Below are 27,828 nucleotides of genomic sequence, written 5' to 3' on the forward strand. Positions count from 1 at the left end.
TGGCAAGAAAGCATATATTAAATGATCAAAATTAGAAAACCCTTAGAGTGCATTGCACAATGATGGAAGATCGGAAACCCAGATTGGGGGCTCATTTCGTTACTGATACAATTCAGTATGTCGTCATCAAGCATCAGCTTCATACTGATATCTAATGTTATACTGACTTAAATAATCATTTCTATGGGGAGAGAATTCATTGGGAATGACTATGCATTATTTCGTTTCCTATAGATGACGATGATCTACATGTACCTTGGGGACTGAATAAGAAGTCCAAGTACAACAGAAACCAAAAACAATCATAACTACCAAAATTGGCGCACACGCAGGACCATCAAGGATTCAAATATGACTCCCAACCTTCTCTCTGCAATTTTTCTGCTTTTGTCAGGACATCTTCCTTCACGTATCTTCTTGGTACTGGCTCATTCTGCGCAAGCGAAAGATAAGAGATCAAATCAGCATGGATGCATTTCACCCAATTTCACCATGAACACCATCAATGTTCTAATACAGCCAATATTATAGCATCTACTTCCGTTACAATAACCCCACATCCTAAAGTGAGACAAAAAGACCAACCTAGCCAGTAGGTCTGGATCACCAACTCCCAACATTCTAACAGCTAGCAAACCAGCATTTGTGGCATTGTTTACTGCCACGGTAGCAACAGGGACGCCCCTTGGCATCTGCAATAAAGCATGAAAAACATGGGTGAGGCAAAGAGATTTTCGGTGTTTTTCAGAGGACCAAGTCACCTATCCAACAAAAAAAAAACATTTTGTACTCCATGATTGGTTGAGTAAACAGAAGAAATAGTCCTCTGGGAGCACAAAACCTTCTCCAAATTACCATTTTGCAGCATAAAAGGTGGATCTTAAAATAATCAAGGACCACAGCTCCAACCAAAAACTGATTTCAACAGTGACAAGAACCAATTTTGTCGACATTAAGAAGGCATCTTATATAGGATTTGTTAGGGATATACTAACTTATTTGCCTTGTAAAGTTTAGAAGTTCTTTGTATTGTATTCCTGGAAAGGTTTAAGAGATGGTTTGCGAACCTTAGAAAATGATAACGGCTTTAGGGATATTCTATACCATTATCTTCATGGTGAAGAGGTAAAAATATATGTTGAGTACAATGAAAGTGAGGATGAAGATGATGATGAAGAAAGTGCCCAAATAGAACAAGAAGGAAATGGTATTCAAGGTAGTACGAGGTTAGGGTCGAAGAAAGCGGGATAGACATGATGGAGAGGAGAGGAGCGCAGATGCGGTTCACCATAGTGATGATGACATAGGTGATGTCACAATCCTTTGGATTAGATTAGGAAGTAAGCTGAATCAAGTGATGATGATGATGAAGGGTTGCCCTACTGCAAATTCACAAGTGATAACGACGACGAGAGCTTGTGCAGTCAAGAAAAAGGCAAAGGGATTTTTGACAAATAAATTTGCAGCTTTGCATGTAGCTGATGAAGTTCCAAATAGAGCCAAAGGCCTGTAGATCTTTGTTGCCATTGGTGAGGAGACTGATTATGAAGAAAGCCTTGAGAATGTTACTTCCCAAGATGAGCTTGAAGAAGATGAAGGAGTTGTGCATACAAGGAGAAGGAAAAGTAAGTTTCCTTCTTATGATCCATCCGTTGCCTCTCCTACTTTGTCGGTAGGTATGAAATTTCAAGATGCAAAACAATTTAGGAAGCTATCTTGAAGAACTCCATTGCTGCACAGAGGAACATTGACTTCATTAGAAACACTAAGGCATTTGTAAGAGCTAAGTGTTCGCAGCAAAATTGTTCATGGAGGATCTATGGTGCATTTGTTAGGAGAAGTGGATCTTTCCAGATTAGAGCGTACGAAGAGGAACATACTTGTTCCATTAATTTTGAAAATAAAAGGGTAACAAGTGCATGGTTATGCAAGCACTTCTTTAATATGATTAAGATGATGCCTCGGATGAATAGTACTCGGTTCAAGTTGCTGGTGAAGGAGCAGGTTGGCATCAATATAAGCGGAATCAATGCAAAAGAACGAAGCAAAAGGTGATGAAGATACTCATTGATCAATACTGGCGAATATGGACAGGTGTGGGATTATGCTTGGGAGTGTAGGCTGCAAAATCCTTCAAGTAGAGTGTATGTAGAGGTTGTGGAGAGACCACTTCCGATATTAGGACCAAGTTTGATAAGTTCTATGTTTGCTTCATGCATGCAAACGAGGATTTTTATCTGGTTGTAGACGGATTATAGGATTGGACGGGTGTTTTTTTGAAGGGCTTGTGCAATGGAGAATTGTTGGCTGCAATTGGAATAGATGCAAACAACCAGATGTTTCCACCGGCTTGAAATTTGTTGTAAGGTAGAGAACAAGGACAATTGGTCCTGGTTCCTAAAAAATTTGATGGTTGATTTGGAGATAACAAATGGTGCAGGGTGGGCGTTCATGAGTGACCAACAGAAGGTACTCTTTGAAAGATTTGGTCAATTGTTTGCTTGTTGATATGAACATGTCGTTTGCTTACATTTCTTTTCTTTTTTTTTGAATTATCAAGTAGGATCGGTTCCAGCAATAGCTGAGTTGTTGCCTTATGCCGAGCATCGAATGTGTGCGCGGCACATATATACAAATTGGGGAAAGAACTATAAAGGGATAAGCAGTTCAAATTTTGGCAGCTAGCAAAGAGCACGAATATGGCTGATTTTAGGATGGCCAAAGAAGAACTGCTTCAATTGACAAGGAAGGTTATGATGCACTATTCCAAACAGAACCAAAGTATTGGTGTAGGGCGTTCTTCAATGAGGAATTCAAGTGCGATAACATAAATAACAACATCTGCGAATCATTCAATGGGAGGATAATAGATGCCGAGATGCAAACCAATTATCTCGATGCTTGAAGACATAAGGGTTATGGTTATGACTCGGTTGCACAAACAAAGGGATGAGGCTGCAAAGTGGACTAGGCAATGTGGTCCTAGGATTGCTAAAATTGGATGAGAACTTGGCTACGAGTAGGTATTGTCATCCCATTTGGAATGGGGATGAAGGATATGAGATAATGAAGGGCTCTGATAAGTATGTTGTCCATTTAGGTACGAGGAAGTGTTCATGTGGAGCATGGCAAGTAAGTGGAATTCCTTGTGCACATGCCATATGTGCCATTCAATTGAAAGGCCACAACACAGAAGACTACCTTGATGATTGGTACAAGAAACCGAGATATCTTGCTTCGTACCAATGCATGTTGCAGCCAATCGGGAGTACCAAGTTAAGGAGCCAACGAGATCATGAAGCACCTCAACCTTTGCCACTAAAGAGAAATGGGAAGACCAAAGCGAAAACGAAGAATGGCAGAAGGAGAGGTCTCAAGTCGGCATAGGATGAGTAGGATAGGTGTAAAGATGAAGTGCTCTTTTTGCCACATAGCGGGGCACAATACTAAAGGTTGTCAATTAAGGAAGCAGCGGGAACAGTTGAGGCCGGTGAAGGACCTAGTGAAGGGACAATTGGGAGAAGGACAAACAGAAATGCGAAGTGAGTCGTCTGTTCTTCGATCGACAACAATAAACCCGAGTAAGTCATGACAATTGTGTTTATGTTGTTTTATGGTTTGTATAAACGTTATATGTACAACTAATTGACATAATGTTTTGTCTTTGTCGAGGTCGGGGAGAATGACATGTGAAGAATTGGTCGAAGCCCCCGCTATACCTTCCACCAAGGGTCTGTTCAAACAAGGCCGGGTAGACGGCCCGCAAGGATTGGCAAGCAACTGGAGGGCCGGTTAAGTCGACTTCTTCAGCGAAGCGAGAAAAATACCCGGTAGAACTTAAATAATTTGTGTTTAGTTTTCCTTACAATGGCTTTGATGTTTATATTTATGATATCATTTGTTTTTTTCTCGGAGTTCGAAGAAGGCAAGCTAGAGCTCACCGTCAACAAAGGGCCCAACGAAGGTCACCACAAGATCCATCACCAAGGTCACCACAAAGGCCACTAGAAGGGTCATCACAAGGGCCACCACAAAAGCCAACAGGAAGGTGTCATTGAAGCTGAAGGGCTAAATAGAAAAACAACCAAAAGAAAGCCAAATCATGAGCCACCTATAAGAAGGCCATCTACAAGACGTCTAACATTCGAATGCCTGAAGAAGCCCCCGTAGCTAAATGCCACAACAAGAGCCCAAGAAATCACATGCGAAGAAGGGCTAATCAATCACAAGTACCCGAAACGCGTTCCCCTTCGAACAAGAGAAGCTCTTGGAAAGAGGTTAAACAACGTATGGTTATGGGCTTTATACGGATGAGCGTTCGGGAACAGCTTATTCTTAATGTAAGTTTTATAAGCTTACGAGGCTGTATTTAATTTAATTTATGGTGCAAACTTTTGTTAATAATTGAGTTTTCTTTTGAAGCCCGGGAGAAGTTCGAGGTTCTTATCTCTCAAGGCCAAACTCAAGAATCAACGGTTGCACCAACAAAAGAAGAAGACATTGTTGCGCCAACAAGAAAGAAGAGTAAGAAAACCCCGATTACAGTCCATCGAATCAGTTCGGCCTACGACAGTTGCAGCTCCAGCTCCTTCTCAATCAGCTCAGCCTAGGACAATTGCACCTCCATCAAAATCAACGCATCCTGAGACAGTTGAAGAAGAAACCTCACGCCCGGTTAGAAAAGCACAAGGATTATGAATCAAGTGAAAGGAGCACAAACAGGAGGCATTGTGCATATTGATTAATGAAATGGGATGGGATATGGTTTGTGGGGCTGACGAGTCAATTGTTTTACTGTGGATGTTTTCTTTTAAATAGTTTGTCATCGACTTTGTGAGACTTCATTTCAATATCAATGAAATGATTTTGTTGCTTGTCATCTTTGGTGCCTTTTTCATTTTTTGTATTTTGTTTTACTTTTACTTATTGCTTTCTGCTTACGGTGGTGGATCATGTGGTGGTGACTAGGTGCTTGTGTGGCTCGTGGTGGCGGTTGGTGAAACTTGATGGTGGTGGGTCCACTATGTGGATTGGGTTGGGGCCTTTTGTGTAACTAGTATAGTTTGCATGAACCCCTTTTGCAACAAACCCACGACCCACCACCAACAAAGGGGTGCTAATGGTGGGTTTATGGTGGTGGCTACGTGCTGGTGTGGTAGCTAATATGTTGGTGCCGATGCCTACTGATAGGCTGGTGGGTCTATTATAGGGGTTGGGGGCTGGGGGTTTGTGCTGCACTTGGTGCAAGATGTAAGTGTGCAATATGCACATCTTGCACACATCTTGCTCCAGGTAGTGTTGGTGCAAGCTGATGTAAGGCACTAGGAACTTCTGCACTGCAGAATACCAGCAAGATAGTAATGGCTCAAGTGGATGCCTGGAATGCTTGATGTGGTCGGTGGTGATGGCTAGAGGCCGATGGTGGCCGTGGTGGGCGGTCATGGTGGCTGATAGCAGCTGATGGCTGGTGTAATTTATAGATGAAACGTACAAATAAAATTGACACTTAACCGATCACATTCTAAAACTCGGCACTTAAGTGTTCACTTTTAATCACAAATGGCACTTAAGTGATCACTTTTGATACTAACTTGACACTTAAATGACTTTTTTTTAATCACGACTGGCAAGCACTTGAGTAATCACTCATGTTTGTCCAATGTAAATGGTGATTTGCAGCAAACCAGAGAAGCTGCTGGTTTATATATATGAATGTTCAACTTATGCCAACTCCATTCGATTCATTGCTACTTTGGTTTACATTCAGTTGAAGAAAGAAGTCACCACAACACATCCACCCAATATACATTCCATCATCACCGATTTATATTCGAGAATAAGCAAAAATATAGTACAAATAGCATCTCATTCATTCAAACAGCATCTCATTCATTCCCTTTCCTTGATCTCATTGACAACTATGGCAGTCGGAGAAACTTCTTTTCATTTTCCAATACTTTACATTTCATCATAAAATAGGATAGACAAAAAAACAGCAACACAATAAACGCTCGGTAACACTTTCGTTCAATATTCATCTTTGAAACTTCATTCTTCAAATGGTTAGCAGAAGATGCTTGAGCTTGCATTGAGTCAACCTCGTCCAAATCGTCCACGGTGTAGATGGAGGTTGATGACATCCATCAAGTAGGTCCAATATCACCTCTGTGGCTCGGTGAGAGAATTTCGCATCAACCCATTCGAAATATTTGCACTTCGACTCTTCTCTGTATCGGGCACATCCATAGAATCTTCTCCCAGGATTCCTTCGCGTCCACGATGTTCTTCTTGGACTTGGTAACCCACAAAAACATAAACGTCGCCTTCTCCTTCGCTTTGGAGAGAAATTTAGTCGCTGCTGAAAGTCCTGCTCTCCATTCTTAATATCCAACCGTAGAATTTGGGGCAAATCGAGTTAGGGTTCGGGATTAAGGCTCCAACGCTTCAATGGCAATTTGCCGGATTTAGGGTTTTAGATTTGGGGCAATGGGGGAGACGATGTCGTTTTGGTTGATTTAAGGGCTCCATTTTGGCCAACCTGAGGAGACGACGTCGTTTTGGGTGAATTAGAGCTGACTCGGCTCTCCGGCGAGCCACCTCGACAAGAAATAATCATATTTAATTGCCACGTATGATTTCCGGCTGCCTTCGCGGAGGTGGCACTCAGGTGTCCCACTTTTCTTACAAAGTGGCACTTAAGTGTCACTTTCGTAACTTTTGGCACTTAAGTGTCCCTTTGTGCCAACTTTTGGCACTTGAAGCGTTCTTATCCCTTAATATATATTATGGGCTCTTTCTGTAATTATATATTTTTATATGTATTATGACTGTAATTAATCACTTCTATATACACATTAGGCTTTAGGTCAAGCCACCATAAACATTGTGTTGTTATTTTCTATCTGACTCTTCAGCAGTACAATGGCGATGAGATTTGCAGTAAGCAGAGCGAGCATGAACCAGTTCACTGAATCGGCTCGTGGAGTGACTTGTTTCTTCAGTGGCGGGAACTGAAGTGGAGCATTCAGGTCCTCTCTTTTTTTCTTTTTTCTTTGTGGGTTCAAATGTTGCTTCTGCGATCTTCGACTTTTCATTCTCGTATCCTAGATCTCGGGGTAACCAGAGGACGAATGCATTCTCGAGGTTCCTAACGGCGATCATCTCGGTCCTAGTTCTGCTTGCTTCCTCCTATGGTGTTTCTAGTATGTAAAACTACCTCGTACAGCCGAATGTGGAACCTTTGGAATTTTTAGAAGATATAAGTGGATGTTCGCAGCGATATTTACCGGATAGTTGGGTCTGATTCTTGCGTTTGAATGTGCTTTCGACTTGGTGAAGAATATGGAGAGGGGGAGAGGGAGAGGGAGAGCGAGAGAGGGCGGAAGGGCAGAAGAAAGAGGCCGACAAGAAGGCGGCAGAGCAGGAAATTTAACTTGTTCGCCACGACAGCGAGAGATTCTCTGCTCCAATCCGAATCCAATTCATTTTAGTTCTTTTTTCCGTGTATGCATGGAGTGGCTTGTTAGCAATAGGGACAATCATTAAAAAAAAAGCCTAAAATATTCGTGTCAATACATTCATAAATCTTTTAATTACGCTAGTTTAAGTCATAAATCTTTTCACATCCTATTACTAGATATTACTAACGTGGACAACGGCAATTCTACGTGACACAACACCAATCAAAAGATTTAGAATTGAATTAATACGAATGCAACTCTATAGCAATTAAGTTGTGTGAGTTCATTATCATGAACCGTGGCTTTCCTTCCATCTCCCTCCTAATTTGAATTACCAAACAAAGTTAAACGTCGGGTCTCTTAAAATTTAGTGGGATGAGGTGATCGGGGTCGACGCATGAACTTCCTTAGCAGCAGAAGTTGTGAATCAGACTCATTTATTTATCCTTTGTGATGTTGCAAATGTCTCCGCCTGAGCACCACATTGGACTGCAACCGCGCCACCATTATCGGTACTACTGCGAATTCCTAAGATATTCGTAGGAAGCGGGAAATCAGTCTTACCTCCTAGGCTACACACGTCAAACACAGTTACCAGCTCGTTCTTTGGTTGCCAACCGCTCCACCTTCGTCATTACCTCCGCTTCTCTCTTCTTTTCCTAATCTGAATGCATCATGCATGAAAAACATCGTTATCCTTTTCTATTCATAGTTCTCTCTCTTTTTTTCATTGCAGAAACCTGGAGTGAAGTAGCACTCAGAAAACGGACGATTCTAAAGCTGCCATGCACGATGGTTTCGGTGACTCTGGGTCAGAGTTCATCGATAGGTCGATGATTCTCTTATGCAGCAAGAGGGGAAGCTCTACTGATGCATTTTGGCATTTAACTCCCTAAGTTGTTATCCAATAATCTCCCTCTTAACATTAAAGACTTCGGCTTTTTAACGTAACGGATCATTCTGTAGTTTAAAGCGTTTCCAAGACTTGCCTTCTTCGCATTTGACGTAAAAGGTTTCAGTTTGCCTTCTTCGCATTTGACATAAAGCGAAGACCCCTGGCTCGAAGACCCGTACACAAATACAGAAATTTTTAAACAGAAACTTTCAGATGCAGTGTTCCAAACCTGCTCTCAATAAAGACCTTCCATGGTTACCGTGAAAATAACGATGCAGACCTTCCATGGTTACCGTGAATGGAGAACTTGAAAACATTTAGTTAAATTCATAAAAACTGTAGCAGCTTTCCTTTGAGCATGGCATGAGACTTCTTTTGCATCCCCAAAATCTATAAAAGGAAGGTTAGCTCGCGCTTACTGCCGCCATTTTTCACATGGACTATGCTTGTACCGGATGAAGCTATTTATAAACGCAGAAGATAGACATGGAGAAAATTCCATGTTGTTACCCCACATGTGCAACCAACCGTAAATCCGTTTCAGAACAGCTTCCTCCAATTCCTCCAATAATAAGCAAGTTGGAAACATCATGCATGAAAAGTAATATGCCACTACACTTTCCTATTTTATATATCTGCAATTTGGTAGAGGCAAACTTATTGAGTAAAGAGCAGAATATTAAATGCCGGTACTATAAACAAATCCTTTTGATTCAGCTGCGAAAAAAGAAAAGAATATGAATGACAATTGGCAAGAAAGCATATATTAAATGATCAAAATTAGAAAACCCTTAAGTGCATTGCACAATGATGGAAGATCGGAAACCCAGATTGGGCGCTCATTACGTTACTGATACAATTCAGTATGTCGTCATCAAGCATCAGCTTCATACTGATATCTAATGTTACATTGACTTAAATAATTATTTCTATGGAGTGAGAATTCATTGGGAATGACTGTGCATTAATTTGTTTCCTATAGATGACGATGATCTACATGTACCTTGGGGACTGAATAAGAAGTCCAAGTACAACAGAAACCAAAAACAATCATAACTACCAAAATTGGCGCACACGCAGGACCATCAAGGATTCAAATATGACTCCCAACCTTCTCTCAGCAATTTTTCTGCTTTTGTCAGGACATCTTCCTTCGTATCTTCTTGGTACTGGCTCATTCTGCGCAAGCGAAAGATAAGAGATCAAATCAGCATGGATGCATTTCACCCAATTTCACCATGAACACCATCAATGTTCTACTACAGCCAATATTATAGCATCTACTTCTGTTACAATCACAAACCCCACATCCTTAAGTGAGACAAAAAGACCAACCTAGCCAGTAGGTCTGGATCACCAACTCCCAACATTCTAACAGCTAGCAAACCAGCATTTGTGGCGTTGTTTACTGCCACGGTAGCAACAGGGACACCCCTTGGCATCTGCAATAAAGCATGAAAAACATGGGTGAGGCAAAGAGATTTTCGGTTTTTTTCAGAGGACCAAGTCACCTATCCAACAAAAAAAAAAACATTTTGTACTCCATGATTGGTTGAGTAAACAGAAGAAATAGTCCTCTGGGAGCACAAAACCTTCTCCAAATTACCATTTTGCAGCATAAAAGGTGGATCTTAAAATAATCAAGGACCACAGCTCCAACCAAAAACTGATTTCAACAGTGACAAGAACCAATTTTACTGAAATTAGAGAAAAGAAGTACCTGCACTATTGATAAAAGTGAGTCAAGACCATCCAATACAGAAGCACGAACAGGCACACCAATAACTGGTAATGGAGTCAGGGAAGCCACCATACCTGGAAACAGAAGGCAGAGTTTCTTAAACAATAAAAAGCCATCGATACACACAATTTTCTAGTGACCAGGATGTAAGACAACTAGCCTGGCAAATGAGCTGCACCACCAGCACCAGCAATAATAACTTGAACACCCCTCTCCTTAGCAGAGGAAGCATATCTGAACATCAAATCAGGGGTTCGATGTGCTGAAACTATTCTCACCTACAAAGTTGGCATTCATTTGATAAGTTCAATTTGTCACTAGGCATGTAAGTTCGTTGCTCAATGACGTAATCTTGAGAACATAATCAGAACATATTAACCTCGTAAGGAACATCAAATGCATCTAGTATCCTTGCTGCATCCTTCATCACAGGAAGGTCAGAGTCCGAGCCCATTATAATCCCAACACGCAGTTGGACTGCATCTGCATTTAGCCAATGACATTGTCAATAATCATGACAAAGCAATAGCATATAAGCTCCATTTAGCACAGAAACAATTTTATAGCCAGCGCAAATGTAATCCTTTTTGCTTTGAGAATTTTCAAATAGGCAGTAGCCACTAAAGATGCTGTAAAATGGAGCTCAGTTGTCAGCACAATCACAGGTATCTGTACAGAGATAAGTCTACTTTCTTAGCTTCCTCAGCGCATGAGACAAAGGAATGCAACTCGCAACAGTGAGAAAAGCAACCTTTCATGTTTTTACTGCAAGTTCTTGCGTCATCAAGCACACTCAAACACGTTCCTTTATCAATGTGTTGTGCTACTCAACTTCAAAGCATACCCTGTAGCTTATGGATCCAAACACACCTTCCCCCCCCCCCCAAAAAAAAAAAATATATATATATATAGCGAGCGGGGGTCTGAATGTAGTCATTTTCCAGGAAGGAAAGGCCCAACTAGAAGACAATATTCGCGAGATATGAAGAAGAGACAGACATTCACCATGTTCTTCTACCCCAACAAAGGGATATTTCTAGACAAAAAGACAGAAAAAAGCTAACCTGCTGACTGACAATCCCCGCCTTCTTCACTTAGCAAAGCATTTAGTCGTGCTTCCACAGTGCCCATTGAGGAGCCAACGATAGTGATATGACCCATTTTCCGTTGCTTACGCATTTCTACAGCACCAACAAGAACGTGTAGTTAATTACTGGCTGAGATTGAGAGAGGGAAGGTTGTCCCCCTGGGGTTGCATTTTTTTTTCGGGGGGGCATTTCAGGGGGTGTTCTTGATCATCTGACCTGGTTTATCATACCAATGAATTGCAGCTCCTTTTATGCTCAATGCCCTTCCAATCAACCGATGAGCCAAACGAAAGCCTTGTTCTCCCTAAGGAAAATAAATACTATGTCAAACCTTGCACTATAGGCATCTAGAGCAATAATGAGACCGCATAAATGACACCTACTCAAAGATTTTGAAATAAAAGCAGCCCTTATATATAATAACTACAAGACAAGATAAAAACAGCAGTAGGTTTATAATTAAAATAGTCTACTGTGTAAGCCCCAATCCCCATAACCAAGCTACAAGTGCAGCACTAAGTGTGTCTTAAGTAATTGGCAGTAAAATAAGGAAGCACTTGTTTGTCATGCTTGTCGTGTGTGTCTGCAGCAACTGTACAGTGGTCTGGGATGGGAGGCTAAGTCGAGTGCATTCAATGCATGCAACAAAAAAGATGAAAGCCAAGTAGTCTAATTGGCAAAGCAATAATTAAAAAACCAACAAGGTGTAAAATATGACCTCTTCTTCACCAAGTATATTGTACATGATAGCAGCAGGAGTTTTCATTGACGGATCACCAAGTGGAAGACCAATAACAGCTCGCAAATGCTGTTCATACTGAGAAGTGTAGCAAGACTCAATTGTGTGATGGCCACTGTTGTGGGGCCTAGGAGCCACTTCATTTAACAAGACCTAAAGGCAAGTGAAAGCATGTAAGTAGGATAGAGGCAGCAATTTGCAATAAGAACATACTGTGGAGGGAGTTATTGATGACCACAATCACCTGACCATCCCTAGTAAGAAACAATTCAACAGCAAAAACACCAGCGCCTTCCAGGGAACAAACAGCATCATATGCAATATCATTAGCTTGTTTCCGGATCTTCCATGGTATACTCGCAGGTGCCTTAACTATGTGACATATGTTTTCCCTAAAATTGCAAGAAATATAGTAAAATAAGTTTCTACCAAGAGTTGAGCGGTCAAAAGCTTGCATGATACACACAGTAGCTCAGGTAACATCTGGCCCCAAAGGAGACAGTCTACTATTATGATAAACCATAAAAGAAAATGACAACAAGCTATAAAAGACGATAAACTTACTTGTGTATAGTCTCAACCACAGGATAGCACAAGACAGAATTGTCTCTTCCTCTTGCTACAATGACAGCAAGCTCCTGTAATAAGATTTAAGATAACACAGTTACTTTTGGTGATGACTTCATAAAGTAACAACACCCCCTACCCAATGGTTGTGTTAACCATCATTGCCTCCAAAAGTATAATCCCACCACGCCAAGAACATAAGAAATACTGAGCGTGAGTTGTCACGTACATAACTAAAGTGCACTAAGACACGAGCACTGTGAACATTTTTTTTCCTTAGTGATAAATAAAATAAGCAATTGTCAAATCCTGTAATTCCATGTTCTCTGTAAACGCTGTACAAACCCCCTTCATTGGCAATGTCTAGGCAATCCATGAATAATGCATTACTATTGAACGATTTGTTGACAGGTGGTGGAAAATACACCAGAAAATTAGCCATAACAAAGATCATTAATGGTGGACAAGGCTAGTGATACTTATGAGATGCGCACCTTAATGAAGGGTGCCCATTTTTCAACATAGAGTCCACGCTCAAATCCTCCAAGAACTGCAGCAGATGAAGATTGAAAGTAAAATTCAAATAGCTATTTGTAGGCTCATAAATGCAGGACTATGGTCTGAAATATCAAATGGAAATATCGAAGTGACAAGACAAGAAAAACAGAAAGAATGTCCGGACTTCACAAAATCGTTCATCTTGTCATGTAACCAAATGTCCTAAGAAATTGAAAAAATAAAACAAACAAAGAAAAGCTTTTTATCATCAGATAGAACTACACAAGAAATGGAGAGTAACTCCAAAATGAAGGCATTCTAAGCATTACAAAAGGAAGAGGGAAGAAAAGAGATGGTAAATGATTACCAGCCACAGCAGAAGAAAGTTCCTCAGCTGTTTTTGCAACAGCATTTCCACGCCCATCATAAGCTAGTCGTTTGCTCTTCAACATCAGGGGATAGCCAAATTGGTCACCAGCTCTCTTAGCACCTTCAAGATTATCTATCTGTCTCAGCCAATTCTCACGTCAACACAAGGAATTAGAATGCCAACGTCCAGGTCACAATGCGAGTCCAAGAAAGATCAAGCAAATTCACTAACCTGCATGAACTCTGGAAGCGGAATGCCATGTCTGGAAAAGTGAACTTTTTGGAGATATTTGTCCTGGAAGAGAGCACAAATCTTAGTAAGTTCATTGTCCTAAAAAGGAAATTCATCTATTATTCAGTTTATTGGGTAAATAACAAGCAAATAAAATCAGTGATCCAAAGAGAGATAAGGCAACCCAATCTTATCTTCTCTGTGATTTAAACAGGTACAATATGCCCTATCAACAAATTTGTAGAAAATCACAGAACTGCTTTAGAGTCAACCTTGAAGTTACCCAGCCCAATAATACAGCATATGTCAGTGGACTTTCTTTTGTTTTACAAGAAGCAAATTTCAAAACCAAAAAATCATATCTTACCAATACACATGTCTTTAGTATTGGTATACAATGAAGCAAATGCAGTTATTTACCTACACTACTTGACTCACCTTTTGCTGGAATCCATATTGGAATCCTAAGAGAGAGAATTTATGGTCATGTTTCATAAATTTCATGTCTCATACAGTTAGATGTAACATGCATATAGCTAATCCATAATTGGAAGTGAAGTGCAGAAAAACCAGTAACCAGTCCATCCTACCCCATCCTTAAACAACCAAAGTCTTTGCAAAACCTCAATTTCCAATAGGTCCTTTGGTAGAAAAAGTCTCTGTACCTCGAGAGTCTGAGGGATGTTAAATGTGTACTCACTCCTCATAATTTAATGAAATACAACAAATTCTATAAAACCTAAGCAGTGATGTCAGACTGGGGGATCATAATTCTTTCAGTTTTTGTTGCATTGACATGGAACATGAGGTAAAGCCATCCTAAAGAAATTTTCAAGAAGTGAAATATGTGGGTTCTGTCGTGCTTATTGACATATTTTTTACTCGGTTGCTGTCAATGCATCGAAATCATTTTAATAGCTCCTTTATGTATCCATCTCCAGAATAAAGACAAGGACATCATAAGATCCTCCAAGTCTAGTAGATATAACATGGGATTTTTCAAACATGTGCTATGTGATTTTCTCCTAGATAAGAGTGTCAATTAAAGAACTCTAGCAGTTCCATATTCTGCATGTTGATCCTCAAAGCTACTGAGTTTACAGCTGACAAAATCCTTATTTACAAGAAAAAAGATTCATGGAAATTCAATTCAACACAGTCTGCTACATCAAAATTAAATTCACCATGTCACTGTAAAAGGAAAGTAACCTGGATAATTCGAATAGTGGAGGCTTTAGGTTGGCAATCGACTCCATGTTGCTCAAGCTTCTCCAAGGTGGCAGCATCAACATGTTCAATTTCGACTGTCAAAATTTCACATCTAACTACCACGAAGAAAGAGCGTACATGAGCAATACTTTAATCAATAAAGCACTTCTTTTGCAAAAACATTGTATCAATTCCATAACTAGTACATAACAAAACCTCTTTGCAAACTCCTCCACAGTCGCACTGTCATCAAAGCTGCCAACCATATGATCGTATGCAATTGCACTTGCTGGGCAGCTTTCAAGTGGGTCTAACACAATGACTTTAATGGCCATTTCAGAAGCTGCCTGACATAGCATGCGGCCCAGTTGCCCTCCTCCTAGCACACCAACTATCTTCTCACTTACTCCATGGACGGTTAAGTCGTCCTTCCTTAACCATAAAAAAAACATATACTCAAGTTCCATATGGAATCATTTAAGATCTTACAGATAGAGAGGAGAAAATTTAAAATTTAAAATAGTAATGCATAAATTGAGCAGAAAAACTTTAAGTACCCTGTTGGACAACAACCACATCCAAATCGTAGCAGGGAGAAAAGACTTGGCAAGGATCATGAAGAGAAGCAGACAGACGAGAACTTCATGGAGTAGAAAAAGATTTCCAAAATATAATGGGACCTTCTTTTCCAATAAATTTCCAGTCTAACCAAATACAATATTACAAATCTGATTTAGTTTTCTCAGAGTCATGATACAATATTTATTGTGAATGGATTTTAGAGATAATACTTAAATTTTTCTTTAGATCAGTCCTCATATGCTTCTGTTTGCAGCTGAGGAGAAAAAAAGGAAGAGAAGAGTATCTCCCAACTCCAAATAGAGAACTTTTTGCAAAGCAAAACAATGTTTCTATCATCCATGGCACAACCCAAGGAATAATAAAGACGTGTCATGATGCAGAAAACCACTATCTCAGGTGTATTGTAATGGTGATAACACGCAGCAAGAACAACAACCTGGTTGAAGGATCATGAACTTCCGATGACGCCAGGCAAGCTAAGCTTTGAGAGGAAGGGGTATGCGTAGAATGAGAAGCAAATAACTTTTCTTTACAACAAGCTGACCGTTCCATTGAGAACCTCACTGTGGTATCAGTTACTGCCGTTGCTCCTCTGGGAAGCACGAAATGAGTAATTCGGGGTCCGCTTAGCAGAATGCTCTGATGAAGATGAAGCATTCTATCGCTAGCACTGCAAAAGAAATACAGAATTAAGCAAAAGAAAATACAAAACGCTTCATTCGATAAAGATAATAAATTGGGCAAAAGGTTATAGCATCACGAAACTAGCTAGCCAAATTAGAGAGAATAATCGCAGGCTTGCTTCGACGTTCGAAGCTACAAAAAAGAAATTCCAAAGTCCAGAGCAGACATTCTTTTCCCTCTCTAAGTCGGAATTACACGCATTCGAGGAAGCCGACTATCTCCGAAATCAGGGCTATTCGTTTGACATGAAACGCAATGTCGGAGCAGACGAAGCGATGCGAGTTAACAAGTTAAAATCCGCCATTTCATGGAATCGTCTTCGACGGGCAGAGGCGAATGATCATCTTCCCCAGGACACCAAAAAAAAAAAAATCGCTCGTGGAATCGTCTCGGTCCGGCTCGCTGAAGCGAATTGCTACATCGATTAACAGTACCGCTCTACACCTGTCGGCTGACTTCAACAGCTAAAAAAACTGCATTTCTCCACCAAAAAAAAAAAAAATCGCATATGCTTGAGTTGCGCAGAGAGAGAGAGAGAGAGAGCTGGAGCTTCACCGATGATAGTGACGGCCGAGTACGGAAGACGGAAGAAACCTTCGGGACCTGCAGTCGACGAGGCGTGAGTCGGAGAAGAAAGGAAGCACGGTCATCAACAGTGAGGACTGAGGAGGCCGAAATCAGACCGACGGAGTCACCGGCGACGGCGGGGCGCAGTTCGGCGGGGAGAGGGAGAGAGGAGGAGGGAGGGAATCGATACCCTGAGCGAGCAAAAAGAGCAGACCGTGGGTTTCGGATAAAATGGGCTGGGATGGGCCAGGCCAATAGCATATCTGGGCTTTCCGGATCCGGCCCGACTACCGTCCGTGCAAGCCCCCCAACAGTCTCTCCTTCGCCGCGAAATAGATTTTACCATGAGTATGTTCTTTAGAAAAATGGAAAAATTAATATATAACTTTTTTCCATTTTTTGATGGAAAAAAACTATCTAGATATGACGTAGTAATCTCATGAGGAATTTGAGTTAGATTAGCGATCGAAATTTAATTAACTGAAGGGTATAAATTTTGGGATGATATATACCAAATGAAAATAATGATATTTTCTCCCATAATTCCACCAGTTTTTAGTTGGGAAAAACATCGAATTTTATCTTAACAAAATCTAAATGTACCAAATGCGATTGGGGAAAGAAGTTTATAACTTTTGGTATAATCTTCGAAAGAAGAAGAGAAAAATGAGCGAACAGAACTTGTCAAAGTGGACATAGCCACATGACCAAAAAAAAAAAAAAAAAATTGGCACAGCCATCATCTTACAAGAGACTCCGAGGATCGAACTTCGAAATCCCGGGATTTTTCGAGCTCCTAACCCGCATCTTCATCGAGCACGGATGCCTCCCGCTCGCCCGATCCACACACAGTTGTCGCCATTAGCCACATGAATTGACTGGTCCGAACTTCCGGTGGAATAGTTACAAAGACTCCGCCACTTGGTGAACGGTTGGAGTTAAAGGGACGGCACAGTCGGTACCGATTGCCTATCCGGCGCCGTCGCTCGAGTTTCGGCCGTGTCGAGGAGGACCGGCCCTGGTTTGAATCTCGCCGAAAAGAAAGAAATTTTTGACTGCGCGACCGTCCGTCCTACCAAAAGAGATTCATTTACGTGCTACCCCTTCCCAGGAAGTTGGAATGAATCCTGAAACTGCATAAGCAATCGAAGCATTTTAACTTCCTAAAAGGCTAAAAGCTTCCTGAAAGATTTTTATTTGCGTTGATTCTGACCACTGCCGGCGGCAACTTCTGCACTTACTCCTGCGCAAGGGACCTCATCTCATCAGGTACGACAACCCTGCGGCGTTCAAGGTGACGAAGGTAACCGTGAGGGCTGATTTCCCGGCCCTCAAACGGGCAGAGCATCTAGCATGCGATCCTCCGGAATGCACCCCTTGTCGGCTCAGCTCCTCTACATCATCGAGGGGGCCCTCGAGGTGGGGTTTGGTCGACAGAAGCTCCAGAAGGGAGTTCACTACCAGTACAATTTGTCCACTAGCGGGGGGCGAAGAAGGGCGCTTTGGTGATATCAACATTCTGGAGGTACTAGTGCAGGGACCCGTGTCGGCTCCCGCTTCCTTCCGTGTTCGCCATCGGGATCGACAATGGCATCTCGGCCAAGTCGTTCAAGCCTGACCTCTCCACCATTCCGAAGATCAAGGCAGGACTTGCAACCAGAGCCTGAAACAGAGGCCTCGATTTGTTTGTTCATGCTATGGAATACGTTGCCCTTTTTTATAAAGGATTGCAGAGTCCTCTGTTTTCTCCTGTGACACGAATTTTTCGCGCGAGAGTACAATGGCATAGTGCTTTTGTGAGCGAGGTCGAGATCTAATCAAGAGAATGATCTTATTAAATCCACCGCAATCTCAAGCAATTATTTATAAATCATGACATGAACAGTATTCGATTACATAATTATTTCCAAATGCATATGTCGATCATCAAATGATGACGAGTAGAAATTTTCTTGAGCTAGCCATGAAACCTGATAATATATCATCCATATTACTTTTTAGTCGATAACTCTGAAATATAGAAACCCTCTCATAAAAACTAGTAATTGATCGATGACTCTGATATTTCAGCAAAAAGTACTTTTTTTCTTGGTTCGTACATTGGATTGCTTGGGAATTGGAATCTGGAAACTGGAGATCCCAACGCATATTCCAAATTATATGAAATATCCGCAGGAAAGGACAAGGAAAAGTAAGTTGTGGAATAAGTTTTTTCTTTTTTTTTTTAAATTTACTGCATCTCAAAAAGTGATTCAGAACATGGTTCAACATGAACTGAGATAAAGAAAGAGTGAAAACCTAATGTACATATACCCCTTTTCCACTAAATCTATAATGAATTACTCCTTTATACTGGCTTTCATCTATATACAAAACTTCCATCCCGGCACTTCACAGGAAATAGCTTAAGTTTTCGTATCCTATCGACCCTCCCCCTTGATCAAGTAATTGATTCATGAAAGGCGCCGGTTGACAAGGTTGCATCTGCTGAAAGTTGTTGGCTTTTGGATAATCATAACTCGGATCATCTTGGGCATTGCCCGCTTGAGGAGGGTTGAAACTGTCATTAACAGATGCCGGGACTGGGGGGGTGTCGACCGTGGTGATGTCGTGAATGCTATTCCTCTTCCTCTCTTTCTTCCCCAAACTCATCTGCCGCATGTAGAACTTCTGAGCATGGCTAGCCACCTGAGTCGGTGTTCTTGTGAGGACAAAGTGCCTCGAGATGCTCCTCCAGTCGCCCTTGCCATAGGTCTGCAGCCCGAGCAAAAATAACCTGTCGCGGCAACAAACAAAAAATCTTATTATAAGACAAGGATCAAATAAGTGCAAACATTCTTTCAAACTGACAGGGCTCTAAGAATTGCCAATTTTCCAGGAGACAATTTGCGACAGATATTTCTTTCTTGTACAAGCACCGCAGGTGTAAAAGAAATTTCTTGACTCTAGCAGCGAAACAGGGCAGCTTCCTTCCACCAGTGCTCAAAATTTATATGAAGTTGATTACACAGAAAGATGGAGAAACTACATATATGGCACAAAGGCAGGTGAGCTGTCCTGTTGACCCGCCTGTGGTTATAATTGTTTCACCGCTCGATTCAGTTTCTACAGGGGCGTGGAACGAAATTAAACTAAACTATCAGGCTTGCCCAAAATAACATTTCACGCTCACTGGTTACCGCTTATTCTAACCAAGCAAATCCATCTTTAGCTTTTCTGTTTAGACCGACCTAGAAAAGATCAAGCAGATCTACAGGTATTGAAACACATCATGGCAAAAGCAACCGGAACGAAAAACAAAATATTGACAAGATCACAGGGTCCATTGAGCTTGTTGCTAATTATGCAGTTTCTTCTGAGAATACGCAGATATCTACATGGCACCAGATTTTATAACTAAAGCGCTACATCTTCCATCAAATATGCATGTTTAAGCAAAACGTTAGATTTCAAGAGATGGAATAGACCAAACAATACTATTTTCTCCGATTAGAGCATTCCAATTCAAATGGAAATAGCAAAAATAGGGGCTTGAGTTTCTTCTGCAGGGAAAGGAAAATGGTGAATACCTTCATGTCAACTTAGACCAAAATCTAAACACCCATAATTTACTTAACCCCAAACTCAATAGCTAGGGTTCAACCCTTTGTCCCCAAATTCTCCGATTTGTTAGCAACCCAAAAAGCACATCAAGGACAATTAATTTGTCGAAGCAACAGCAACGCAAATCGAATTCAGTCGCTCTCTCCCAAAAACTTAGCCAATTGCTAAGCTTTCGAAGCAAAGAAAAGAAGAAAGATCAGATTTTTACGAATTGCACGACTCCAACAGCAAAGTCAGAAAGCTTAACCAAAAAAAAAAACAGCAAAGTCAGAAAGGAAATTCAGAACCCCAGAAGAAAGAAGACTACGACAAGTAACAGGGAGAATGAGTCATTCAACAAAAGAACGACCAACGGGGCATCTCTCAATCACCTGTGCTCCTCCTCGGTCCACGGGTTGCCCTTCTTCTTCTCCGCCTCCTTGATCCGGGGCTTCGTCTCGAAGGCAATCTGGCCGCAGCTCGCCGGGTGGTCGTCGCGGTAGCTCGGCGGCTCGACCCGCCCCGACTCGATCGCGTCAATGTCCTCCACCAGCCTCTGGTAGTGCTCGAACACCTGCGACGCGGACCGGTTCAGGCGGTTCCCGATCAGCTGCCACCGGTCGGGCGAGTCCTCCGCCACCGCCACCAGCGCGTGCTCGAAGACCTTGTCCTCGTAGCGGCTCCACTCCGCCGCCCGTCCGTACATGACGACGATGGAGCGGAAGGATCAGCTGGTCGGAGATGGGATGATCGTCGCCGTCGCCGCCCTTCCCTGGCTGGAGAATTGGGGGGAGAATTTGGAGGGGTTTGGGTTTTATACGGGAAAGCTGCCTTCTCTTTTCCTCGATTCGATTTTCGGAAGTTTAAGGAAATTCGGGAATTCCGGTGATTCGGATTTTAAAAAAGGCAGCTTGACAATAAAACGCGTGCTGAGTTGTCGACTGGGGAGCTTTTTTGTCGTTAGCGGTTTTTGGACTTTTCTGAGTTGTTGGGGGTTTAATCCTTTATTTTATTTATATTTTCCCCCGGTGGTGGGCCCCACTCCTGGGTGTTCCTATCCCTCACGTTTTTGCTTTTATTGGGTGAAGTTTTTCTTCTTCTTTTTCTTTTTCTTTTATTTTCTTTATTCGGGCATTCACATTTTTGCTATTCTACGGGGGAGATGTAACAGTTAAAGGGAGGACGGAGCCGTGAGAGATTTTATCGAAACATATATATTTTTTTTTTAAAAAGTAAATCGACTGGGACCCACTTTTATTTGACGATTGATTTGTTCAAAGTGAACGCTCCCGAAGTCGAATTCAACGAATCATTTCGATAAAATATATTGTAAAACTAAGGAGTCCTGACGCATTTGACTTCTTCAATGCCGCCTTCGTCTCGAGAACATGGGTTAATTACTAAGTACGCGTATTTGGGCTTTCGAATTGATTGAAGATCTTTACCCCCGCAATTACTTAGTATTTGAAGATTCCTAAGTCCATCCGAATGTTTGTGTCTATGATTCGCGGTAGTAAATTACGGAGAAAAGAAAGTGTGTAGATTCAAGGGATTTCGTCTAATTTGACATCGTGTAAGTTGAGGAGATTTGAACCCAAAACTCTTACCTTATTTCGAGAACAAGAGGTAATTACCAAGTACACATATTTGTGCTTTTGTATTGATTGAAGTTTACACCCCACGACTAATTAGTATTCGAACGTTCCTGAGTTCACGTCAAATGTTTGTGTTTACAATTTGCATGTTAACTTATGGAAAAAGAGAGCACATAGAGTCAGAGGATATCGTCTAACTCGACATTGTGTATGTTGAGGAGATTTGAACTTGAAACTCTTACCTCCATAGAAGGGCTAGTGTCGTGTTGAAATATCGTCGACAGTAAGTAGAACTAGCGAGAGAGCAGGGTTGCACGATCATGTTACATAATGACTTGACTAGTTCCATGTCAAGCAAGCCTCAAAAGGAGTACTTGAGGTGACCACATAAAAAGATATATAATCATTTAAATATAATGTGTTCGCCTACATTTCATTTAGTAGGACATCTCAAATCTTGATGTGAGATGTTAATAACACATTCCTTTAAAAAACTGACATCATCATCGATATAAACCCATGTCATTTAGCAACGTGCTCTTTCGATGTACAGTCAAGTCCATGTGCCCCTAGCACGTCCTAAGAAGCTGTTGAAAGTTGCAACTTTTTGTTCTAGCCCCCTACATCCATACATCACACATCTATTTGAGAATTGATTGGATCACACTTTGATACTAAATTATAACTACCTAGCTAGTTCCACGGAGGCAAAGCCCCCATAAGGAGTACTACCTAGCTAGTAACCAAAGTGTTTATTTTTTATTTTTAGAGTCAATGTTCATTTAATAATTGGCCTTGATGTTGAATGTTGGGTTATTATAAGTAGACTCAAATGTCAAGTAGCATATGATAAAAACAAGTGAAAAATTTCTCGTTGATCATCAATCTTTTATCATTTTATCTATTTTCTATCCATCTTATATCAAGAGCTCACTTTCTTAGTGAACTTTTTATTTTTTAATTCAATCAGTCTAATATATATATATATATATACGGTCTTTTTATTTACTATATTAACTAATTTATTTCTTTCCCTTACCATAACAGCAAGATACTTTTACAGATAGCATGTAATACGTTCAAGAAATATTTAGAAATACACCAAGAACATTATGTACAATGAGGCATCTTCTTCTTCGATCGACCTGCCCTCCCGGCGATGCAGCCCCGCCATGTCTAGGGTCACCACATTGCCCAAGTCGCCAATCTTCATCGTTGCGCCTCCACCCCCTCGCAACACCGGGTCTAAGGTCGCGTACCTGGGTCCGACATCGTTGGCCTCGGGTTTAGGTCACGCAAGGCCAAGCCGTTGCTCGTGGTGGTTACAAGGGCACCAACCACCGCGATCCCCTCCATCTTCGCGGGCAAAAGGGCAAGACAACGTGATAACCGTGGCCGATTGGGCCAGGTACCAGTGCTGTCCCTAATTGAAGATTAATATTCCAAATTCGGATACAGTTAATAACGTAACACCGGCAGCTAGAATACAAAACATGTTAATTCTTTTTCTAAACATATTTAACAGGTGTCTAGTCTTAATTAAGAAATGGGTTCTCGCAATCATGCAAGTTCCAGGTGCCTCGGCGGCCGTAGACTATTGCGTTTGGTCTTCGTGGGATGGAAGAATGATAGTGTTGAATGGATAATCGAGTCCAATTTCTCTTCTTCTTCTTCTTCTTTTTTTATATATTCTTATCTAGCTAGGACATTTACAAAATATTATTATCTGGTCACGAAATATGATTTGCGATGTCGGCAACCGTCCACGGAATTTCTACTACTTATTTATCCCAGTCGTCCTTTTCTCCCTTTTAATTTTTTCCTTTTTTGGCCCTTTTTTCCTTTCTGGAGATTGCAGCCCGCCTTTCCTCTTCCCGAAAAGCAAAGGTTCAATGCACTATTATTTTATCGCCCTAATCATCGCTAACTACAGAAGTTCAAAGTTAATGATCACTAGGAACAAATCATTATTTTAGTAGATAATTCGCAAAGGCGATTGAGATGCAATGACTAAAGTGTGATTTACGAACCAAGAACACGAATCGGTTCATCCATATCGACCTCCCTTTTCTCTTATATTTTATTTCGACCCAAGTCATTTTTTAATTCTTTTTTTTTCTTAAATTTTTACTCGAGTCGCTTCTAGAAAGCGAGAGCCGCGAGTGGATAACAGAAGATCATGGCGGTGGGCTCTGCTCCACGTGGCGCGTTGTTGCGCACACGTGTTGTGTCCACTCAGAATTTTTTTTATTTTTTTTTAAGCCTTATTTGCTGAAAGCAACTCCAACCGATGAGATGGCGTTGTGGATAAGATGGAAGTGCCACGTCATCGTTCGGCATGTTTTTTCAATTTGCCAAGGTGCGCGGATGGCGATGGAAAAGGTCAAGGGCTCGTGGGCAGCCGGTTCCGTTCCGAAACGTGTTGAAATCGGACCATTCTATTTGGTAAATTTCGAGGGTGTCGTGGGGACGAAGCAAGAGCATCAAAGCCGCCCCAAGTACAATCGTCCTTAGAAATTGAAGCCTCTGTTCCGCGAATCGGTTGCTCAATTTCTATATAGATGGATTCGAGAGGCGACACCAATGATTGCCTTCATGCCGTGTCGTCTCTAAACTTAGAACTAAATCGCATGGACCAAATCGACAAATCGATCAAGATTTCTTTGTTTTATTTATTTTTTATTTTGAAGCATGCCCTAACTAGTAATTTATTTTTTTCATTAATGTAAGTAGACCCTTGCTTGTATGGAATAGAAAAAAACAAAAGAAGAACAAGAACAAGAAATTTACTAGTTTCGGGACCAATCCTATAACTCAACCAGATTGGTTAATTCAATCGGTCCAAGGACTGGGTGAGCTGATTCCTATACCATCCGGTTTAAGATTTTAAGATGAAAACCAATCACTCCTACTTATAAGTAGCTATTTGATTTGATGAAAGTAATTTGAACGTAAAACACTCACAATTCACATAAGGAAGAGAAAAAGATAGATAGGCTTGTAAATTTATTTTACCTTAACAAAAAACAATAACAAGACTTCGCTATCTATAGACTCGTGACATTCGATCTTCCCAATAGATAAAGCTAGTGTTCTAAATAAAATATAGAAAATAACAAAACAATCACCATATCTCACATCATTTGTAGAAATAATCACTATACCTAAAAATACGAACGGACTCATTAAAAATAACTCAGTAATTATGACTCTTATGCAGGCATCAAACAGTTATTGGCATTGATAAATTTGGTTTGATTTCTAACATGATTTATCTATTTTGCTTAGGTAGGGGGAAGAAGCACTACATGAGACAAGTCTATAACTGGTTTACCCAGTACTGTAGAGAGGAGAAAATTGATTATCGTCGATTTCATGGTCCGATGTGGAACGAGGATAAAGACAATACCTGTATCATTTCCGCGAAAGTTATGGATGACCTAATTCTCATTATTATCTGTTGAAAGTTTTGAAGAGTATTTCATTATTGATATTAGAGCTTGGATATCAATCTTATGTTCCTTTCCTTGAGGAGTTCATCCTTTTCTATATTTTTTTTATTTTTATTTTTTTGCACGTTCTTTCATATGATAAAAGGAAGGTTCATACTTACACAAATTTACATTTCCGCCCTACAAATAAATAGTTTCGCACATTTGATTTGAGGTCTTTATTCATGTGTTTTCTCTTCTGAGTTCTGCTTGTCAAAGGAAAGAAATCCCAACAACACTGATTATGGAATTGCTACAATTCCTCCATGACTTGATCATAAAGTTAGATCATGTCCTTCCAAGAATACACCTACAATTCCTCCACAACTTGCTCCTCAAGACATATCATTCTCTAGTGCTTAACCTAGTGCTTAGACATATTCGTTGTGTTGTATAACAGATACGTGTATAGAAGATATTCTTTTGGAATATACAGAAAATACAAGGAATCTTCTTCTTCTATTCAGCCCTCCCTTATCATTTTAACACTCCTAATTAACTATAAATTCCAGAGCGCGTGATAAGCTGTAATTGTAGCATGAATGTTTAGGTTCTTGAGCTCTCTTGATACTGTGATTTTTAAGTAGACATGTCTCGTTTGCATGTAATCGTCAACTAAGCTTCAAATCGCGACAGCAATGGCACGAGCCAAATGTTTTCGCGGAGAATTTAAAAGCCCGCATTCGACCTAAACTACAACAAAAGCTAGAAATTAGACATGGAGATCGGCTTATCGTGATAATCCATGGTGCTAAGTGGGCTCTTTGCATGAGCGAAGTAATGCGGCCCAAATTCAGTGGAGATCTCATTGGTTCTTGGGTTGGGCTTCAAAGCCTATGGCCCAAGACTGTGTAAACGAAGTTGAATGTGCGAACTTTGCATATATTTGAACGGCTATCTTTCCTTTCTTTGGTTTGGATGTTTATATGGTGATTCTTTTTTTTTTTTTTGGTGGGAATAAAGTGATTATTTAATCTGTAGTATCGACTAGGTGAAGAGAGGGAATACTTATAAATCGGCATGACTATAGTAAACGAAATTAAATGATAATCATCCGAGGAAAATTCAGATTAAGGCATTTAAAGGATTATATGGAAATCATATAGTCAACTTTAACCAATTTCTACTTTGCGCATTACACAAAAGAAGATTTTTGTTGCTCATTTTAATTGGAGACATCGTTTACACAGAAATAGATATGATAATTATTGTAATATAGCGCGGAATCCAACCAAGTGTTGCGATTAAATCAGTACAAAATCACAAGAGAAATAAACAATCATGACACCGGAGATTTATGAAATTCGGTTCAAGTGTTGGCACCTTTTCCACATCTAAATTAAATTCAAAGCACTCATATAAGTATTTTCTTACAATCTTTCATTGAGAACTCATACAAACAACCCACAAAGAGAATTCCATAATCCTCTTATTTGCCTAGTCCGTATATAATATCATAGTAAGTTTTTTTTAATCATGAAAAAATCGAAACTAATACACTGTGATAAATTTACTAAAAATTAATTTTTATTATCATGAATAACCCAAATTATCATATGTTTGTTTTTGTTAAATTGGATTACTATTAGTAATCCACGATAGGAAACTTCTTAGGAAATCCATCAAGCTCATGACATTTTCTCAACAAGTTTAAAATTGAAATCCCTCATCAACTCAAAGTTAGGTTTTTCTTTGACTAATTTTTTATTTTAAATGGCCCATGACATTAATCAAACGTCTATAAATGGCCACCAAGCAGTCTTCCTAGATTACTGAACTTTTAAGAGTGACCGGTTCCATGCTCTCTTTGTAAATCCATGTAATTATTAGATAGTCAAATTCCAAATAATAATAAATAAATAAAAGTGACATGATTCTCTATGGTCTACCCGACTAAAACTTGCTTCATTGCACATCTTCTTATTTAAATTTAAACAAAAAACCTGAGTTACATTAACGAGTGTTATGGTGACACTTGTTAAATGTGTCTAATAAAATTATTGGGAGTTTTTTTTTTTTTTTTTTGGTCGGGTAAATTATTGGAGTTAAAGTGGTGTTTTTAAATACTCGAACGAAAATTAAAGATTTGAAAAATGAAAGAAATTCATTCGATTGTCTAAAGAGAATTTGAAAGGCATCCGTTGGCCGAATCCCAAAAAGTCTAAGCAATGTCCTAGAGGAAAAAGGGAAGACACGAACGAGGAAGAGAGATCTTTAGGTATCTTGGGATGAGAAGGAAAAACAAATTCTTCTTGAAAAGTTATTTGGTATGATTATTTATGGGTTTAGAATTTCAATTTAATACCATGAAAAATTCTAAACTAATATATATTTGACAAATTTATCAAAAACTATTTTTTTAATCATAAAAATTCAAAACTAATATACCGTGATAAATTTACTAAAAACTAATTTTTTTTTATCATGAATAACCCAGATTATCATCTGTTCATTTTCTTTAAATTGGATTCATACCACGAAGAATCATAAACTACTACATTTATGATAAAAAAATGAAAAATAAAATTC

General features: G+C 40.2%; 2 protein-coding genes across 7 annotated transcripts; both read right to left on the reverse strand.

Moving 5' to 3' along the window:
* LOC104421141 (phosphoribosylaminoimidazole carboxylase, chloroplastic) lies at positions 1 to 16,819 on the reverse strand. 6 transcript variants are annotated; one of them, XM_010032988.3, is made up of 18 exons: positions 16,748 to 16,803; positions 16,620 to 16,667; positions 15,817 to 16,050; positions 15,015 to 15,230; positions 14,799 to 14,910; positions 13,590 to 13,652; positions 13,356 to 13,494; positions 12,985 to 13,040; positions 12,488 to 12,561; positions 12,168 to 12,315; positions 11,903 to 12,076; positions 11,401 to 11,488; positions 11,161 to 11,277; positions 10,476 to 10,579; positions 10,257 to 10,374; positions 10,076 to 10,170; positions 9,691 to 9,797; positions 9,136 to 9,534 (listed from the first exon to the last, which is right to left on the reverse strand). In XM_010032988.3, exons 3-18 carry the CDS (start codon positions 16,035 to 16,037, stop codon positions 9,441 to 9,443), a joined length of 1,926 nt encoding a protein of 641 aa, XP_010031290.2. In that variant the 5' UTR covers positions 16,038 to 16,050; positions 16,620 to 16,667; positions 16,748 to 16,803; the 3' UTR covers positions 9,136 to 9,440. The 6 variants fall into 6 exon arrangements, with proteins under 6 accessions (XP_039156986.1, XP_010031290.2, XP_010031289.2 ...); XM_039301052.1 differs by lacking the exons at positions 9,136 to 9,534; positions 9,691 to 9,797 and adding exons at positions 1 to 433; positions 586 to 692 and having other exon boundaries at positions 16,620 to 16,819; XM_010032987.3 differs by having other exon boundaries at positions 16,620 to 16,819.
* A 2,004-nt stretch (positions 16,820 to 18,823) lies between these two features.
* LOC104421142 (transcription factor DIVARICATA) lies at positions 18,824 to 21,082 on the reverse strand. Its single transcript, XM_010032992.3, has 2 exons — positions 20,606 to 21,082; positions 18,824 to 19,407 (listed from the first exon to the last, which is right to left on the reverse strand). The coding sequence occupies exons 1-2, from the start codon at positions 20,917 to 20,919 to the stop codon at positions 19,023 to 19,025; spliced, it is 699 nt and encodes a 232-aa protein (XP_010031294.1). The 5' UTR covers positions 20,920 to 21,082; the 3' UTR covers positions 18,824 to 19,022.
* Between the last annotated feature and the right edge of the window lie 6,746 nt (positions 21,083 to 27,828).

Source organism: Eucalyptus grandis, chromosome 1 (assembly GCF_016545825.1).
Source record: "Eucalyptus grandis isolate ANBG69807.140 chromosome 1, ASM1654582v1, whole genome shotgun sequence".
In the NCBI taxonomy this organism is placed as follows: Eukaryota; Viridiplantae; Streptophyta; class Magnoliopsida; order Myrtales; family Myrtaceae; genus Eucalyptus; species Eucalyptus grandis.